Source organism: Vombatus ursinus, unplaced genomic scaffold, assembly GCF_900497805.2.
Source record: "Vombatus ursinus unplaced genomic scaffold, bare-nosed wombat genome assembly UNPS02014832.1, whole genome shotgun sequence".
In the NCBI taxonomy this organism is placed as follows: domain Eukaryota; kingdom Metazoa; phylum Chordata; class Mammalia; order Diprotodontia; family Vombatidae; genus Vombatus; species Vombatus ursinus.
In genome coordinates, this window is record NW_020954610.1 from 131,060 (window position 1) to 151,388 (window position 20,329).

At 45.1% G+C, this 20,329-nt stretch overlaps 1 protein-coding gene across 2 annotated transcripts; it reads left to right on the forward strand.

Annotated features, from left to right (window-relative positions):
• Positions 1–2,276: 2,276 nt before the first annotated feature.
• Positions 2,277–14,655, forward strand: LOC114026109 (myogenesis-regulating glycosidase-like). Of its 2 annotated transcripts, none has more exons than XM_027839738.1 (2): positions 2,277–2,300; positions 9,334–14,655. In XM_027839738.1, the coding sequence occupies exon 2, from the start codon at positions 9,413–9,415 to the stop codon at positions 11,555–11,557; it is 2,145 nt and encodes a 714-aa protein (XP_027695539.1). In that variant the 5' UTR covers positions 2,277–2,300; positions 9,334–9,412; the 3' UTR covers positions 11,558–14,655. The 2 variants fall into 2 exon arrangements, with proteins under 2 accessions (XP_027695539.1, XP_027695538.1); XM_027839737.1 differs by lacking the exon at positions 2,277–2,300 and adding an exon at positions 2,537–2,747.
• The last annotated feature ends 5,674 nt before the right edge of the window (positions 14,656–20,329 follow it).

The following is a 20,329-nucleotide window of genomic DNA, read 5'->3' on the forward strand; positions in this document are numbered from 1 at the left end:
TCTCTGATTTCAAATCTAATGCCCTTTCCATTATAGCATGTTTTCCATTACATGCCTGTTCCACACAGATATGACCCTTTCCTCCTCTTACCTCAAGGCTTGACTTCCCCTGATCCGGGTTTTGTCTTCCCAAATGTGTGTCTCTCATCATATTTCTTCCTAGTCTCCTTCCAAAGGCCCCACCCCTGGCCCAGCATCCTCTCAATCCAATACTCGCCAGCCCTACCATGCCCACAGTCCAGCATCCCTGGTGCCCCATCTCATTAAACTCAAAGATGCTCCTGGCTCCCCAAGGATCTATGAAGTAAAGCAACAGAGGAAGAGTTCAAAATAGGGACTATGGACCAGAACTCTTCCCTTAATGCAGATTCTGTAGTCTAGTCTCCTATTAAAAGGTATTTATCTTTCCCCCAAAGGAAGGTTTTAAGAAAGTTGTGACATTTGGTAGGAAGGGGGGGAGGGCGGAAACTATCTATCCTATCTATTCTGTATCTGTTTTTGTCCCTCTCTTAAAGACATGGGTAGCTAGGTTGTACAGTGGATAGAGCACCAGGCTGGAGTCAGGATGACCTGAGTTCAAATCAGGCTTCAGCCACTTACTAGCTGTGTGACCCTGGACAAGTTACTTAACCCTGTTTGCCTCAGTGTCCTCATCTGTAAAATGAGCTGGAGAAGGAATCTTTGCCAAGAAAATCCCAAATGAGGTCATGAAGAGTTGGACACAACTGAATAACAAAAAGACATGAACAAATTATACTGCCTTATTTTGATGTCCTGCCCTACTCCAACTCCAGTGTTCAGAGCCCCCCGGGGAAGAGGAGAGTAGGGAAGGAATGGCTGGGGGACACTCCTATCTATCCCAGCTCATACTATCTCTTCTTAAAATAGACAATGACTCACATGGTCTCCCAGCCAGAACACAAGCAATGCTATAAATAATCCTGAGGTTGGTGGAAGGGAAGGGGGGGGACTAGGTTGGTCATAGGTTGGAGAAGGAGATTCTAAACATAGCACCACAGAAAGTCAGGGTTATAAAGGAGTCAAATGATCCTCTGGTCCAGGCCCTTTTGGTAGACAAGATCACAATCAATTAGTTGTGGAGCTAGAACTGGGCCCCAGGTCTTCAAACCTTCTTTGAGATTAGGAAGACACATACACTACCTTAGAGTATTTAGAAAATAGAGGAACAAGTTCTAGGGCCGAATGTGAAAAAAAGGAAGGACTCCATCTATCTTTCTGTGGAAAGGGTCTTTAAGAAGGACTCGAAAAAAAAAAAAACTACCTGCCACTGAAAAATTGGAGTGGAAACCAATCCTTCTCCTTTGTGGGGCAGCTAGGTGGCCAAGTGGATAGAGCTCTGGCCTTGGAGTCAAGAGTACCTTGACACTTATTAGCTATGTGACCCTGGGCAAGTCACTTAACCCCGATTGCCTTTAAAAGAAGAAGAAGGGCTTGATTCAGTTTTGTCAATTCAGCAAGTTGATTGATCAACCTGGGGGGGGGGGCAGTCATTCTGCTCCCATACCTAGACATTCTTAACTGGTGCCCCTAGCAGCAGAAAGCTAGGTGTTGTACCAATTAGGTGGGAGGCAGGAGAGCAGAAAGTTACCTGTCCCCTAACCCCATCCACCACTCCCCACTCTCTCCAAAGTTTTCTCACCAAATCCCTGCAACCAAAACCACTGGCTTCATCCACCTCACTCACCCTGAGCCTCCAAGGATTGAGTCTCAAAAATAAAGGTTCTTGACCTGGTGTCATGAACCTGTTTCAAAAAAAAAAACAAAAAACATGTATTTTGACACTATATATAAATTTCACTATAATTGGTTTCCTTTGTAATCCTATGAATTTTATGCATTTAAAACCATTATATAGAGGAGGGGGTGTTTATTGAGAACCAGACTGCCATCGGGGTCCAGGACACAAAAGGTTAAAACTCGAGCTCTAAAATTACATTTTCCAGTAAGGGGAGAGAAGGGAAGGGGAGAAGGTGGGCTATCCCTTCCCAAAAGCGTTCTCCCTCCCAACAAACAGCAGCACTACCCTGAATGGGGTGAAAAGCAGGTCCGGGGAAGGGGCAGTTAGTTTCGAGTGCTGCAGAGATTTGTTGGGGAGAGAAGGGAGGGAAGATCCGCGTTGGGGTGTAAGAGGTGAGAAACAGAGGAATACTCCAGGGTTAGGGGCCCAGAAAGGGCGGAGTTCAGAAAGGGAGAAGGCTGGAGAAGGGGCGGAGTTTGGATTTAAGAAGAGGCGGGATTCTCGGGGTGGTGAGGCCTCCGGAGAAGGGAAGGAACTGGGAGTATGAGAAGGGGTGGGATTTTCGGGGTTGGGGGCTCTCCAGAGAAGGGGAGGAGTGCTGCCAAGGTGGGACGTCGGAACTCCCTGGGAATACGCGATTCCCCCGGGGACGGACCAACGGAGCTGGCATAGGGACTATGGGCTTCCCCGGGGCGGGATGGGGCGGAGCTCCGGGGCTGGGGACTGGGGGAGGAGCAGGATGAGGGCGGGTCTCGCCAGTGGGTCTGGGCAGGGGTTCCCCCCTGGCGCGCGTTCCGCGGGGCTGAAGGACTCCCTGGGACCCTCGGTGTGCCCAAAAGGTTGACTGTGGACTGCAGAGGCGCCGTAAACAAGCTCCGAGCGGACGCGCTGACAGCGGCCAGAGCCGCCTGGGAGCAAGCTTTACTCGCCCCCGCACTCCCTTGGCCGGGGTCCGACAGCCGCCGTCTGGGGGCACGTAGCTTGAGTCGTAAGTGCTCCCTCTTCCCGGGACTGGGACTGGGGTATATGTAGGGGGGCGCTGGGGTCTGGGGCCAGCTTTTGGGGAAGGGAGAGCAGCGGTTGGGAGGGACTGCTGTCTGTAGTCGGGTTGGGGGCGCTACTGAGGAGGGAAGAAGAGTGGGAGACTAGAGAGTTGCGCTGGGACGGGTTCGAGGGGTGGGACACGGCTATGGAGGGGAAGGATCCCGCTAGGGCCTCGGAGTTGAGCCGTAACCTAGCCTGTTGCTTCAGACTTTAACCCTAAACCCCACCCCATCCCTATCTCCAGAGCCCAGCCCCTGCGCTCTAGCTAAATCTGACTGAGGGGATGAACCTAGTCTAAAGAATTCTGTGAGAAAGACACCTCCTCCCAGATTCGGGTAGGTGGGTCCCGGAGGCGAGGGTGTTGGAGACTTCGGAAAAGCGAGGAATAGTGCCTCCTGGTGCCCCTGCAGCCCTTTTGGGGTGAGTCAGACGGGCTTGGCTGCAGGCTGGGTTTGGGGGTGGATAAAGAAGCCCTTCAGCCAAGCTTCCTCTCAATCAATCACAGGTTTTGAAACGCTGAGTGAAAGAGTTGAACCTAGAACCTCTGGGAAGCCCAATCTGTTCCTTTGCTCTTGCGTTGGGAAGAGGGGGAGGAGCCCCAGGCAGAGAAATGGGACACCTGTGTAATGGAAAAAAACGCTGGGCTGTCAGGGGATCTTGGTTTGGTCCCAGCTTTGCCGCTTACCAGCTGGGTGACCATAAGAAAGACCTTAGTTTCCATACACATAAAAGTAGAAGGCTGGACCAGATGATTTCTGCAGTTCGTTTAAGCTCCAAGTCTACTCCCAACTCAGGCTATGGCTTCCAGTCTGACTAGCGAGCTGCATGTCTTCTCTGGGCTCCCCTCTGGGAAATGGACCTGCTGTTTGGGTGAATAAAACTACACCCCAGAGACCAGGGAGTGAGGTTGATAAAGCACTACTAGGGGCTGGGTAAACTGAGAATTTGGGTGAGGAGTCACAGTGGAAAGGCCCTTGTGGGTTTAGGAAGGGGGGCAAAGAGGAGCTCAAGAGGTGGGGGCTGGGATCCTGGGTCCAGGCCAGTTGTTCTCTGCCATCCGATCCAAGCTGCATTTGGCACTATCCTGAACGGCAAAATTGAGGTCTGGGCTGGCGATCAAGTTGCTTTTGAGTGGGACTCTGGTAAATAGAAAAGGGTAGGAAAGGGCGGGGGAGAGACAAACCCCCGGAACCACAAGGGCAAGACACTAAGGCTTGTGGGAGGGAGTTTGGCACTTCCCCTCAGACTTATAAGTGGCTGAATAGAGAGGAGGATCAGGACAAATGCGTGGCAGACCTAACATCCCTTCCCAGGATAAATGAGTATCCCCCAGCCAGACAGCAGGGGAAACCATGCTGATTACAGGGTGGTGTTCTGGTGAATCTGCCAAGGGGTTATCAGTAACCACAGAAAGACTTCCCCCTAAGCAGAACAGCTGCCAGACCCCTCCAGAAATCACCCTCCCCTAGTGTAGGTCCAAGTTGGATTTTAAGCCACTCCTTTCCAGCAGCTGCCCAGACTGGCAGCTGCTTGAATACCACTGTTCTAAATAGTTTTTCCATCCACCTACATAGGAAACTCCAATGGCATCTCTCTATGCCAATAAATATACTTCTCACTTGTAAACACCATAAAGTATCTGTCCATGTCAGTATTTGTGTGCTCATTCATTAATGAGCCTTTTTCCTGTCTTCCTCTTCCCTAGGGTATGGGCCTTATCTTCTCCATCACAGAATCTCAGAGTAAGAAGGAAACTTAGAAGACCTATCTAGGTCTACATGCAATGCAACTTGAACACGTATATTGATGGGGAGAAGGGCAGCTAGATGGCACAGTGGATAGAGCACTGACTCTGAAGTCAGGAGGACCTGAGTTCAAGTCTGGCCTCAGACACAAAACATTTACTAGCTATGTGACTCTGGGCAAGTCACTTTATCCCAATTGCCTCACCAAGAAAAAAAAAAAAGAGGTTATTGATGGGGAGCTCCCTACTTAACTTACACTGTCCAGGCTGTTTTGGGACAGCTTTAATTGTGAGTTTTTTCACTGTAATGGGCAGAAATTACCTCCCTGTAATTTCCATCCACTCGCCCTGGTTTTGCCCTCTGGGACATAAGGAGGCTCCCATTCATTCAAATCTACTGAGTGCCTGCAATGCAACTGACCTCCATGTTGGTCTATATATGAGTGAAACAGAGAAGACAGTTCCCCCTTGGGGAGCTCAATCTAGCTGAAGAAACAAGCCATAACAAAGATGTGGTCAAAGTGAGGAAGACTGACTTTTGTTCAACATAAGGAAAAACTTCCTAATAATTAGAGCTACCCCAAAACAGAATGATATGCTTTGGACATAGTGAGTTCATATTGAATTGGAAAAAGGAGTCTGGTGCTGATAATTATTTTGATAGATTCCTCTATGATATTTTCCAAGTTCCAATATTACCTTTCCAAAGGCATTTACATTTCCATTCTGGGGATAGGAGTGGAGGGAAATAGAACTGAGAATAAACTACGTGTTCTCCTGCTTTGGACATCAACTGGTCTGAATTTTAAAAATACTTGTCTTCCTTTAAAAAAAAGAAAAAAAGAAAAAAGAGGGATTTTCCCACGAAAGGAGGGTTTCAACTGGAAGCTTGATAACTCCCGTCAGAGAGATTTTGAGGGAGTCCTGTTCAAGTAAGAGTTGGACTAGATGACTTTTTAAAAAGTAAATTTCTATCTGTATCGTTTGTTTATCATATCACCTAGATTTCCCCATTGTATGTCTCCTCACCTCAGAGATCCATCCCTTATAACAAGGAATATTTTTAAGTGAAGGAAAAAAATCAGTAAAATCAGTTAATAAAAAATTTCATATTATATGCAATTTAGTACCCCTTTGGGCCCCTCACCTTTGCAAATGAGTCAGAAGAGGACCAGCTCACTTTTAAAGTCCCTCCTAACTCTGGAGATTCTCTGATTCTAGGGAAGTTCATGGCTAAGACTATCTATAAGTGCTGGAGGAAGTTAGAGAAGGGAAAAATCAGTGTGGGTTGGAGGTGTCCCCTGTCAGCTCCAAACATCAGTTATTAAAATATGGGCCAGGGACCCCTGCGGGGCTGTGACATCGATACTATTTTCATAATAATACCAAGATGTTTTGACTTCTAATATGTTAAATATCAATAAATATAAATCACAGAAGATATCAATAAATATAACTCACATAAACAGAAGCTCTTTTTTGGGGGGAAGGGAATCATCAATAATCATTAAGAGTGTAAATTGGTCCTGAGACCAAAAAGTTTCAGAACCTGTGGCTCAGAATCTCCCTGGGAATAGAGATGTTTCCTCTCTACTGTTTACTTCTTTTCTCCTCTCACAATATGCTCGGTATTGTGCATACGCACAAAATGGGAGGAGTGGAAAGCTGGGAAGGGTGACCAGGATTCTGCTGGTGGCTTGGAAAGTGTGTTAAGTGAGGATGGGCCTTTGAACTATAGTCCAGCAGAAGGGGTCATAGAGTGCTGTGGGCTAGATTACAGATGCTACAGGAGGCCTCAAAAATTATCAAGTCAAAGATTTCTGGTTCTCTCATCAGGGTTTGGATTATCCTGCTAAGTCTCATTATTGGCAAAGGAAAGATAACTTTTTAACTTTTTAAATTGTACACCCTGCCCCTACAAAACGGGCACACGCATGCGCGCGCACACACACACACACACACACACACACACAATTGAATGGAAGGAGATTTTCATGGGGAGGAATGCCCAGGAGCCTGAGATCTGAGGAGATCTGCACACAGATACCTATCTTACCTCAGATCATACCAAAACAAGATGACCAGAAGGACAGGAAGTCATTCTTTACCTACTTGAACTAAAAGATAAGACTTAGGCCTGGAATAATAGAGTCAAAATGTGAAGGAGTGGGTGGGAAGGATATGAGTTCAAACCCTACCTCTCACCACAGTAAAGTTTCAGAGTCAAGGAATTTACAACCTTTAGGTAAGCCAATTTACCTTGGGTCTCCCTTTCATCCCCTTTGCCCTGAGCTGGAAGCAATGGAGGCAAAAACTTAGATGGTTGAGTTCAAAGTACTGTTTTGTAAGTGGCACCGCCTTCCAGATTTGTTTTTCCTGGGGATAGAAAGAGTAAATATAGCATGATGTCTTATCTCCTTCCTCTCTACCTCAGCTCCACTCTCTGCCTCTGATTAGAAGTTTGGTAATGGAGAATTAGAGACAGACCCAGGGCAACTTAATGTTTGTCTGTGGCTCTCTCTGTGTATTCTTGCTTGTGACTGTGGCTGGCTGTGTCAAAGTTCCTTTCACCATCCTTCACCATAATTCTGTGATTTTGTGTCTGGTTCTATGTCTGAGTCTCAGTGTGGGGGATGGGATAGGCAGAGGCAAGGGAGAGGACAGTCTTGATGATGATGATGATGATGATGATGATGATGATGATGAATTTATACAGCAATTTAAGGTTTGTAAATTACCATGGCCATAACTAGCCATTTTTTCATCCCTGGACAAATGGCATAAGATGTTCCTTCAAATTAACTTTTAAAGAAAAACTTAGTTGAAATGGGGGTGTTTGTTGTTATTTGTCCTTTTTTCTCAAAGAGGACCAATGACAAAAGGAAGGTGATGTCTTGACCTGCAAGTGAATTGGGTTTAAGTGAGGCCGAGCTGTGCAAAGTCATCAGTCTTACTCTTTCTCCTCCTGAGTCATCGGAATCCAGTAGCAAGACGTAGGTCTAGACAACTGGAGATGGCCCCAAATGCAGTGGGAGATCGAGGACTTTTTAAGCTAAGGTCTTTCCTAGGTCTCAGTTTGGAATGGAGATGGGGAAAGGGAGACACCTGGTATGGCCATATCTGGGATGGAGGCTGGTCTGAGAAAGATCCACTGAGGTTCTGCCCTCAAGGAGGAAAAAGAAATTATCTCATAGCTTTCTTTTTAAAGAAATTGGTATCTTTTTCTATATGCCTACCTTTCACAATATATCCCCCTTCATTCCCCCCTCTCACCATGGCATTAGAGTACCTTTCTCAAGCCAAAGCACTTACTTCTTCTCCAGCCCAACCATAAATATACATTTACGGAGAACCTGTTATATGCTAGGCCCTGTGGGGGACTACAGAGAAGGATGAACAATTGATTAAGGTGTTTATAATCTATTTGGGAAAATAAGACTCAGGGGTAAAAGGCTACCAAACAATGCAAGGTGGTAGGGTGTGATAAGTGCCAAGTAAATGATACAAAGTCAGAAGGAAGAGGTAGGTTGCTATGGGCTGGAATAGGGAAGGCTATGGTTCTTTAGAAAGGTTAGGGTTTGAACAAGCAGAGAGAACAAGGTGAACATTTCAGGAAACTATTGTGACATGTTCAAGTGGGGAAAAAGAAGACCAATAGATAGTTCATATAAAGGAAATGCTGAGAAATGAGGCTGGCAGATGTGATTGTTAGGTTTGGGACCACTCTGAATACCAGGTTGAGGAGATGGGACTTTATCTTGTGGTCGCTGGATCACTTGTGGTCACTTATTGGAGAGCTTGAGCAAAGGTCAAGGCTGTGCATTAAGAAAGTCAATTTGTCCACCATATTTGGAATGGATTAGAAGGAGACAAGATAAGAGGTTGGAGAATAGTTAGGAGGCTGTTGTATCATCCAGGCAAAAAGCAAAAATGCCTGAATTGTGGTGGTAGCTGTCAGAATGGGGGTGAGGGGAAAGATGGGAGAGACTTTGGGAAGATAGATAGAGAACACAGGTCAACAAAATTACAGATCCATGGAGTATGGAATAGAGCAACCAGAGCTTTTCCCTAGGGCATTGTAATTTAGAAGGCATTGACAGTGCTTGTACTCCTTCAGCAGGTAAGGAAAACTGAACTGCACATCTAGTTTGCAGAATCTTTAGTTAAAAATAGAAAACTACCAGATGGTTTCACAACCCAGGTGACTGCCTCTCTGGCCCACCCTGCTACTTCCCCTGGTAGCAGCCTCCCCAGCAGTGACCTGAGGTCTTTCCCTCTATGTGATTTTGTGTCCTAAGGACACAAGGACCTTGATATATCACTCTCCTGTCTGCAATGAAATTTGTCTCCTTGCTTGCCATGCACCAGAATTGATAGTTATGATTCTGATTTTGAGATATATGTCTCATGAGGTGGTTGTGAGGAATCCTCTTTATGATGTAATGGAAGAGCTTTCATTAAGCATTTGCTAGCTTTTAAGCACTAGGGATACAAAGCAGGACAGTCCCTGTCCTCAAGGAGCTTACATTCTAATACTCTTAAAGCACTAGTATAAATGTAAGTTATTATTATCCTCATTTTTGTAGTATTGGAAATGGTTTATTCATGTCTCTATATTGTAAAAAAAAAATCTTCTTGATGTCTGCTCCATGGAAATTATGCTGTCAAATATATGTTTTTGGAGGGCAAGGACAGGAACATATGGGGAGGGGGGTGAAGGAAAGGATCACAGGAATTTAGAAGCAGCATAAAGAATTAAACACTGTCTCTTTTCCCCCTTTTTCAGACACTGGTTTTTCAGGCTAAATGGATCTGGTTATGGGAAACGTAATACCCTTCCCCTTCCACACCCAGCTTGAGGGGTTATGACCCAAGATCCCCAGAAAGGGAGGCAGCCCTACCATCGAAGAGGGAGGAGAGCTGAGCAGGACTCTCAGGCTGCTGCCAGAGCTGCCACAACCATGTATACCTTCCTCCCCGAAAACTTTTCCCCAACCAAGACCAAGCCGTCTAAAGAGCTAAAACCCATGCTGGGATCTGTACTGCTGGGACTCCTACTGGTCTTAGCGGCTGTGGTTGCTTGGTGCTATTACAGCACATCTCTCCGTAAGGCAGAACGCCTTGGGGCTGAGTTATTGGAACTCCGGACAGGTGGCTTCTCCATTCGAAACCAGCAGGGAGAGCAAGTCTTCCGTCTGGCCTTCAGCTCCGGAGCCTTGGACCTGGAGTCCTGTGCACGAGAGGGGGACATCTTGAGTTGTTCTCGCTCCACAGGAGGCCCCCTCAATTTCTTCATCCAGACTGTCCGGCCCAAGGACACCGTCATGTGCTACCGTGTGCGCTGGGAGGAGTTGGCTCCAACCCCTTCTGTGGAGCACACCATGTTTCTGGGTGATGTGCACTGGTATGGTGGTGCTGAGATGCGGACCCAGCACTGGCCCATCCAACTGGCTGGCCTCCAGGCACCCCAGCCCTTTGTCACCAGTGATGTGTACTCATCTCGGGCCGCCTTTGGTGGCATTCTTGAGCGATACTGGCTGTCCTCCAAAGCGGTTGCCATAAAGGTCAATGACTCAGTGCCCTTCCACCTGGGTTGGAATGCCACAGGACGTTCTCTCCTGTTACAGGCCCGCTATCATGACACATCCTACAAGCCACCTGTGGGCCGTGAGCCCCTGCCTGAGCTCAGTTACCGTGTTTGTGTGGGTTCTGACGTGACATCGATCCATAAGTACATGGTGCGGCGTTACTTCAATAAACCGTCTAAGGTGCCAGCCCGAGAAGCCTTTCGTGACCCAATCTGGTCAACCTGGGCCCTCTATGGGAGAGCAGTGGACCAGGATAAGGTGCTGCGCTTTGCTGAGAAGATCCGCAAGTACCGCTTCAATTGTAGCTACTTGGAAATTGATGACATGTACATGCCTGCATATGGGGACTTCACCTTTGATGAAACCAAGTTCCCCAATGCCACAGAGATGTTCAGGAAGCTGCAGGAGGCTGGTCTGCGGGTCACCCTGTGGGTACATCCCTTTGTCAACTATAACTCATCTAGCTTTGGCGAAGGCGTGGAGCGGGGCCTTTTCGTCCGGGAGCCCACAGGCCGGCTGCCAGCCCTAGTGCGCTGGTGGAATGGTATTGGTGCTGTCCTGGATTTCACCAACCCAGCCGCCCGGGAATGGTTCCAAGGTCATCTGCGGAGACTTCGCACCCAGTACTCGATCTCCTCCTTCAAGTTCGATGCTGGGGAAGTGAGCTATCTGCCCCGGGACTTCAGCACATTCCGCCCACTGGCAGACCCCAACCTCTGGAGCCGGCGGTACACAGAGATGGCGCTGCCTTTCTTCTCACTGGCCGAAGTGCGCGTGGGCTACCAGTCACAGAACATCTCTTGTTTCTTCCGCCTTATTGACCGCGACTCAGTGTGGGGCCACGAGCTGGGTCTGCGTTCATTGATCCCAGCGGTGCTGACCATCAGTATGCTGGGTTACCCCTTTATCCTCCCTGACCTGATAGGCGGCAATGCCGTGCCCGGGCATACAGCTGGCGAGGGGGGTGGGAATACCGGAATCCCGGAGCGTGAGCTCTATGTGCGCTGGCTGGAGGTGGCGGCCTTTATGCCAGCCATGCAGTTCTCTATCCCACCGTGGCTTTACGACCAGGAGGTGGTGGAGATAGCCCGTAAATTTGCAGCCCTGAGGGCGGAGCTGGTGGCCCCACTGCTCCTGGAGCTGGCTGGAGAGGTCACCGACACAGGCGATCCCATAGTTCGGCCTCTCTGGTGGATTGCACCTGGGGATGAAGCGGCTCATCGAGTGGACTCTCAGTTCCTTATTGGCGACACTCTGCTTGTAGCACCTGTACTGGAACCAGGGAAGCAGGAGCGCGACGTGTACCTGCCCGCAGGAAAGTGGCGCAGCTATAAGGGGGAGCTCTTTGTCAAGGCGCCCATTCTACTCACTGACTACCCTGTGGATCTGGATGAAGTGGCCTATTTTACCTGGGTGTCCTAACCCTGCTTATTCTAGAAACCTCAATGCTCAGAGATCCTGACCTCAGAACCTCACTCCCCTTCTCCTTACCCTAGCTTCTTCTAGGGCCCTTCCTGGGGACATCATGGCTCTAACACCCGACGTTTCTCCCCACCACCCTCTCCAAAGACCGTTCCTTACTCCATCCTCAAGTCTAGACCATAATGCTGATCTGGAGATCAGGATTCCAACCCTTCCCCTCATCAAGACCTTAATTCTGCCTCTGGACTCACTTCCTTCTTCCCCCATCACACCTCCCTTAGAGTCATTAATTTTCCCCATCTATCCAGCTGCCATAGCTTCATCTCCATATCTTCCCTCCCTAAGAGACTCTGGATTAGGGTCCTTGGTTCTCATCCATCACCAGTTTCTCCTCGACAACTCCCTAACTCCAGTCTTTTTGGGTATTGCTGGATCCCCTTGTATAAGGCTGGTCTGAAAGCTTTTAGCATACACATTTGTCCTTGTTCCTCTGAGACTGGTAGGGCCAAGGGAAGGGGAAGGTCAGCCCTAGTCCTATCCTCCAGCCTCCCCCAACCAAGAGAAAATCCTATGAACCTCCCTCCACAGTTATAGTCAGCATTCTCATAGCGCATGCTAAGGCTCTGCTCCCCATATGCATACGCTCCCCATCTCCTAAGAATCTATCTCCCATTGCATTCTGGGACTTGTAGTCTTGGGTAGAGAGGCAAGAATAAACTCACAAACTACCATAGACTATTAGAACTAGAAGGAAACTTCGTGGTCATCTAGTTTGAGAAATTAAAAAAAAAATTTAGGAATGTATTGGAGGGGGAGAAGCTAAAGTGAGAAGACTGAAGTTAAGGTAGGGAGTAAAACCCTATTTCTAGCCCCCAAGGGGAGATGGGTTTTGTGGTGGTTTCAGCCTCTCTTTCGGCCCATTCTCATACTCCTCTCCCTCCATCTCCCCATTTTCCCCTTTTTCTATTGGATCGCTTAATGTTGCTGTTGCTCGTGAGCCACACAGGCTTGTAGCCCCAAGTCAAAGCTAGGATGGCAGGAGCTTGAAGGGGCCAAAGGTCATCCCCTCCTCACCCCCTGACTTAGCTCCTCTTTGCACATGGTTGGTCATTAAAAGCACAAAGATGAGATCTGCCTGGATTGAAAGTGGGATGTCTCCTACCCCTCCCCACTTTCTACTTAGCCTCCACTTCCCTGTTTTTCATCTGGGAGTTTCCTTCTCAGAACAAACTTAAGTGGGGAAGTAGAACTGAGCTATGGGTCTACAAGGTGACCTGTCCTGCCCCCTTTTCCGTTAACTAATTCCAGCTACCACCACATTTTACCACTTCTAATTCTGGCAGTATTTCTCATCTCTTCCTCCTTTTGATACAAGTCCAAACTACCATAAATCTTAAAACTGGAACAAAACTTAGTGGTCATCTAATTTGAGAGAATAAAAAATATTTGGGAAAGTAGAGGAAGGGTAGCAGGTAGGGTCAGAAGACTGAAGTTAGGGTAGGGAACAAAACCCTATTTCTGACTCCCAACGGGATATGGCTTTTGTGGTCCCAGCCTCTCCTTTAGACTACCCTCCATAAGAAAGGACATGGGGCTACCCATGTTTTAGGCTCAACTTCACTCTCATAACCATGACCTTGAACTCCTTGTCCATCACAGCTGGCCCCTAGGCTTGATCATGATTCCCACTGATGCCCCCCTGAGAATTGAGCCTGGATGGGAAATCTCTGAAACTCTGAAACAGGCTCCTGGGTTCTCTTGCCTGAAAAGATAGATTGAGATCCCTTCTCTTTGAGAGCAGGGGAATAATTAAGCTCCCAGAGGGTAGTCTGCCCAGCCCTGGCCTTAGTCCTTCTTTTCTTCCCCTTTCCTGACCCCAATTTAGACTATCAATTTAGACATAGACTATCAGGAACCCTTGGGGCCAGACGGGTCTCATTGGGACATACTAACTGGGCTGGAAATCATGGAGGGTCTTGTTCCCAGGCTATGGTCTTTACCCATACTACACCTCAAAGAGAGGGGACAGAGTGGATCACATGTCCTAATGCTGCACTGACCCCCCCAAGGCCTATCTGTTCAGCACTGCCCTAGTCAGACACACAGATGGGTCAGGGATGCCTTAATGTGAGAATCACCCTGTGTGTATGTAAGTGACTGTGTGTGTATACATGTGACTGTAAATCTCTGCGTATGCGTCAATACCTGTCTCTTTCTCTGTGTGGCTATGGATATCAATGTCTATGGGGCTAGGTATCTGTGTGTGGCTGTCTCTTTTTGTAATTGTCCATGAGTATCTCTTTTATTCCATGGCCAGGTATATATATTTGACTGGCTAGTTCTGTGTAGTGATTATCTCTTTGTGACTGGGTACGTGTGTGAATGGCTCTGTTGTGACTATATGTGGCTGTATGTCTATGCACAAGGATAAATGTCTGGGGTAGGGGCTAAATGTGTGTGTTATATTGATGCCTGGGGTAGACTATGCATCTGCATGTATGAAACTATATGTGTGAAAGGGTTGGGTTTTTTTGGCGGGATATCTGTATGTGAATATGTATGTGACTGGATATTTGCTTGCATGTGAGTATGTGTGTGTGAGGGAGGTGTCCAGTTACTTGTGTGGAGGGGTGGGAATGTCCATGGCAGTGTAAGTGGGTGTCTGTGAATGGATTTCTGTGATTGGATGTATATGCATGTGTGAAAGAATCTCTCTGAGTGTGTGTGTGTATAGTTGAGTATCTATGGGGCTGTGACTCTCTGGCCATGTACGTATGTGTGTGACAATCTGGCTGGGTAGCTTCGTGTCACCATGTGGCCAAGTATCTTTGTCTATAGTAATATTTTCCTGTAGCTAGATCTCTTTGTGTATATGATCTGTGTGTGTGTGTGTGTGTGTGTGTGTGTGTGTGTGTTTGAATGTCTTTCTCTTTGGCCAGTGTGTATGTATGCATAGCTTCGTATCTGTGCACGTGTATGGCAATGCATGTATGTATGTGTCCATGAGTGGCTGCTGCATCAGCCACTCAACAAGCATTTATTAAACCTTTACTATGTACCAGGCTAAACACTAAGGATGCAAAAGAAAGGAAAAAAGAGTCCCTTTAAGGAGTTCACATTCTTTTTTTATTATTATTAATTTTATTTTTTTCATTTAACAAGAATTTATTTTCTCTCTCTTCTACTTCCCCCAATCCTCAGTGACAAAAAAAAAGAAAAAAATACTTTATGACAAATATGTATAGTTAAGCAAAGCAAAATTTTTCATTGACTATGTCCAAAGATATGCATCTCATTCTGCATCTTGAGTCCATCACCTCTGCCAAGACGTAGGTAGCATGCATGCTTCAGCTTTTGATCCTCCATAATCATGGATTGTTATTGCATCTACCAGTTCTAAAGTCTTTCAGAGTTCTTTTTCTCAGTGTTATTTTATAAATTACTGCCCTAGTTCTGCTCATTGCATTCTGCATCTGCTCACACAGGTCTTCACAATTTTCTTTGAAACTGGACAGTTATTCATTTCTTATGGCACAATAATATCCCATTGTTCATATGACATAATTTGTTTACACATTCCCCCATAGGCAGGTACCTCCTTAGTTTCCAGGGCTTTGTTTTTTGCTTCAATGGAAAGAGCTGCTGTAGATGTTTTTGTACATGACCCCTTTCTTCTTTTATTTGGGGGATGGTCTCTTTGTGGTATATGCCTAATAGTGGTATAACTGGGTCAAAGGGTTTACAGAAATTAATGATTCTTTGAGCATCGTTCCAAATTGCTTTCCAGGATGGCTGGACCAATTTATAGCTCTATTTATAACACATTAGTGTCCCTGTTTCCCTGCAGCTCTTCCAACATTTATTATTTTCTCCTTTTGTCATCCTTGTCAATCCAGTGGGTGTGAAGTGGAGCTGGAGAGTTGCTTTAATTTTCATTTCTCTAATTCTCAGTTATTTGGAGCATTTTTTCATATGGGTATTGATAGCTTACATAAAATAAGTAATATTTTTAAAACACTTAGCACAGTGCCTGACATAATAGGCACTATATAAGTTATTATTCCTTTGAATGCCTGTCATATCCATTGACGACTTATCTATTGGAGAATGGCTCTTGTTTTTATAACTTTGAATCAGTAAGAAGCTCGTATTCTAATAAGAGACAACATGAAAATAATTATGTAAATGTAAGCTATATACAGACTAGATAGAAGGCAATCTCAGAAGACGAGGCATTAGCAGTTGGTGGGACCAGGAAATGCTGCCCCAAAAAAAGTGGGATTTGAGGAAAGGTAATAAGCGTCTACTATGTGTCAGGCATTGTGCTAAATGTTTTACAAATATTATCCCATTTACAAATATCCTCACAATAGCTCTGCAGGGTAGTTGCTGTTATTATCTTCATTTTACAGTTGAGGAAACTGAGGTTAAGTGACTTGCCCCAGGTCACATAGTTAGAAATGTCTGAGGCCACCTTCGAACTCAGGTCTTCCTGATTCCAAGCCCAGCACTCTATTCACTGTGCTACCACTGCCTAAGCTGAGAATTCAAGAAATCCAAGGAAACAAGGTAGAATTGAGAAAGAAGAGCATTCCAGGTATGGGAAACAAGTCAGTGAAAAAACACAGAAAAGATAACTTGTCATAAGCAAGGAACAGCCCAATGTGACTGGATCATAGAGTATTTAGAGGGATGTAAAGTGTAAAAAGACTGGAAAGGTAGGAAGGGACCTGGTTGTAAAAAGTTTTCAGTTTCACAGTATCTTCACATCTGCGTGTGTCTATGGCTGTGTGGCTACATATGTGTGTATGTGGCTACATATCTCTGTATGTCTATATAAGGTATGTATGGCTCTATGTGTGTGTGACTGAGAATGTTTTCATATCTATATGGCTACATATTTGTATGTGTGTGTGTGTGTGTGTGTGACTGAGAATGTGTTTTCATCTCTATGTATGTCTTTATGGCTACATCTGTGTGTGACTGAGAATATGTTTTCATATCTGTATGTATGTATGGCTACATATTTCTGTGTGTGACTGAGAATATGTTTTCATCTCTATGTGTTTATGGCTACATATTTCTGTGTGTGTGTGACTGAGAATGTGTTTTTATATCTGTATGTGTGTCTGTATGGCTGCATAGTTCTGTGTGTGTGTGTGTGTGTGTGTGTGTGTGTGACTGAGAATATGTTTTTGTTATCTATATATATATGTCTGTATGGCTACGTATTTCTCTGTATGTGACTGAGAATGTGTTTTCATAACTCTACGTATTGTGACTGAGAATATGTTTTCATATCCATATGTATATATGGCTACATAATTCTGTGTATGTATGTGTATCCTAAAAGTGTTTGTGTGTGACTGAGAATGTGTTTTTATATCTGTATGTGTGTATGGCTACATATCTCTGTGTGTGTGTATTCTAAAAGTGTGTGTGTGTGTGTGTGCGTGCACATGTGTGTGTAACTGAGAATGTGTTTTTATATCTGTATGTGTTTCTGTATGGCTGCATACTTCTGTATGGGGGTGTGTGTGTGTGTGTGTGTGTGTGTGTGTGTGACTAAGAATATGTTTTCATATCTCTATGTATGTCTGTATGGCTACATATTTGTGTGTGTGTGTGTGTGTATGTGTAAATGTCTCTTCGTGTAGTTGTGTACCCCCTGCATCTTTGGAATAAGCACAACCTCTCCATGGTGCTCCCCTCTGCTAACCACAGGCCCTGAAGGAAAAAGAATTTTCCGTTAGGAAGGGGTCTGATTGGGTCTGTGATTGGGGGTGGGGAGGTTAGTGGGGACAGGGAGGGAAGGGATTCACGGGCTATGTTGTAGCTTGGGTTTGAAATAAATTACCCTTTCAGATCTTTCTGTCTCATACTTCCTCTCTCCCAGCACAGAAATGACCTAATGTGTGGAGCTCTTGGAATGGTAAAATTGGTTAGATTTTAGGTGCACAGTACCGTTACTCAATTCAGTTTGACTGAGCAGTTGATCAACAGGCATGATGAATGCCTACTGAGGGACAGAGAAACACAGATGAGACATAGTCCCTATCATCTAGGAATTCAAGAGATTGGCAGTCTTGGGGAGTTATGACAACATGTGGTTGTCCAGTCATTTTTCAGTCATGTCTGTTATAAGTAGGCTCACCAAGCCCCCTCCCCACAAAGTAAGAAGGCTTAGTTCCCGGCCAATAACGAAACTATTATCTAGAGTGAAAGAAGAATCGTTTAATTACGTGCACGGACGTTCCCTTTGATGAGAGAAGAGTCCAGATACAGAAGTGAGAGCAGGCTTTATAGTTAGTAATTGCCTACCTCCTCCCTTCTGGATCAAGATTGGTCCTAATCCTTCTGGGTTACAATCTTCCTTATACACCCTGTTCATATATTTTACATACATGTGATCCCCACCCCTTAACATACATTTTGTGCCTAAAATTGTGTTATTGCTCCCCCCTGGACGGAGAAGATAATATTTATGAGGCTTATTAAGCCTGTGTACTAGCAAAAAGCCAGTGACCGTCCCTTGAACCCGACCAGTTTGAGCCAGTTTCAGCCTAAGCCCCCTTTAACAGAAACTCTGCAATTAGCCAGCTTCTCCTTCTAAAAGCTGATTTGGTCAATGGTGCTTGCTATCTTAATCACCTTGAAACTACAACATCCTGTGGAAACCTAACTTTTTAGTATTAGTATTTGAGACATCAATATGTCTGACTCTTGATGACCCCTTCTGGGGTTTTCTTGGCAAAAATACTGGAGTTGTTTGCCATTTCCTTTTCAAGTCCATTTTGCGGATGAAGAAACTGAGGCAAATGGGGTTAAGTGACTTGCTCGGGTCACACAGCTAGTAAGTGTCTGAGGCTGGATTTGAACTCATGAAGATGAATCTTCTTGACTCCAGGCCCAGCACTCTATCCACTGTGCCACCTAGCTGACCTATGATAATATACAAGAAAGGATAATTTGATTTAAGGCAGTGTATAAGATGGAGCATTTAAATCTGACCTCACTTACTAAAGCTATGTGACCCTGGGCAAGTCACTTAACTTCTGCCTGCATTAAAAAAAAAATAAAACCAGGAGATGGAAATGGTAAATTACTCCAGTATCTTTGCCAAGAGAACCTATGAACAGTGGGTCCATGGGGTCATGAAGAGTCAGACACAACTGAACAACAACAATAAATAATTATTGTTAGATGAAAGGAACAATGTTTTGTAGGATTTTAGAGGGGGTTGGAGGCACGGGGATAGGTGTGAGGCAGGGTGGCCAGGGAAGATTTCATGCAGGAGATGAGATTTGACCCAACAGAGGCAAGGACGGGGAGGGCATGAACAAAGGAGGCAGCAATGGGCATTTTATTCACTAGAAACAATGAAGATATGACCTGAGGAGGGTGCGGAGCCATAAAGTAAAACTAGAAAAGTGAATTAATAGTCTTGCCTAGGCCCAGCTCCTCTATAATACCTCAAAACAGCAAGAAGTGAGCGTACTTAATATCTAAAAATCAACAAAAATGGGGTGGGGGGCAGGGAGGAGGAATCCTCACAAAGAAGAGCTTGTGGAAAAACTAGCAAAGAGACTGAAGAAATGCATAAGCCAAAAAAGATGACCTAATACCAAGAACAAATACCACAGGGTCAAAGTAAAGGAGGACTTGAACAGAATAAACAAGACCTAGGAACAAATTAACACAAGAATTCAACAAACCAAGGACAAAAAAACAACCAGGGGAAGCACTCCATATTTGAAAAGGACTGCTAGGAAAATTAGAAAGCAGCTTTGCAGAAAACAGGTTTAAACCAGCATTTGCACTATATACCCAAAAGGCCCCCAAAGGATACATAGTCCCAATGTAAAAGGTGACATTATAAAGAAAAAAATCAGAGAAGTGAAGAAAGCCTCTTTCACCAATATGACCAAGAGAAAAATTAGCAACTAAATGAAGAACAGGGAGATCTCACACATAAATAGATGATTTCATTTACATTCAATTAGAAAAGAGGCAAACAATCAATGTAGGCAGAATGAGAAAAGCTGTCAAATGGGGAAAGGAAGTCCCTGGATCAAACATTCCTGATTGGATATTCAAGATATATAGGGAATTGTTGAAAATATGTAAAGCTAAGAGTCATTCCTCAGTAAGAATGGCTAAAGAATATAAGCAATTTTCAAAATAAGACATTCAAACTATGTACAACCCTACCAAACCAAATCCTCCAAATCAATAACATTAAAAGAAATACAAATTAAAAACCATTTTGAGGTTTCATTTCACACTCATAAAATTGCAAAGGCTATAAAGAAGCCTGGGAAACCAATACAGTATTGACAGAGCTGTGAATTTGGTCTAACCAATCTGGAAAATGATTTGGAATTACTAAGAAAAATAACTAAACTTTTAAAACCCTTTGACCTAACAACATTACTCATAGGCACATACCTCAAGGAGGTTTAAAGACAGAAAGGGCCCATATATACCAAAATATTCATAGCATCATTTCTTGTGGTAGGAAAAAAACCTGAAAATAAATCAGGTGTCCATAATTTGGGGAACAGTTGAATTATGGGATGGAATGGAATGTTATTGTGCTAAAATAATTCAAAGGAAGAATTCAGAGGAACTTGGGAAGATTCATATGAATTAAGAAAGCAAAGAAGGCAAAACCAATATACATGACCCACAGTAATATAAGTAAAAACATTAAGAAATATCTGGGGGCAGTTAGGTAATGTAGTAGATAGAGCACCAGCCCTGGAGTCAGGA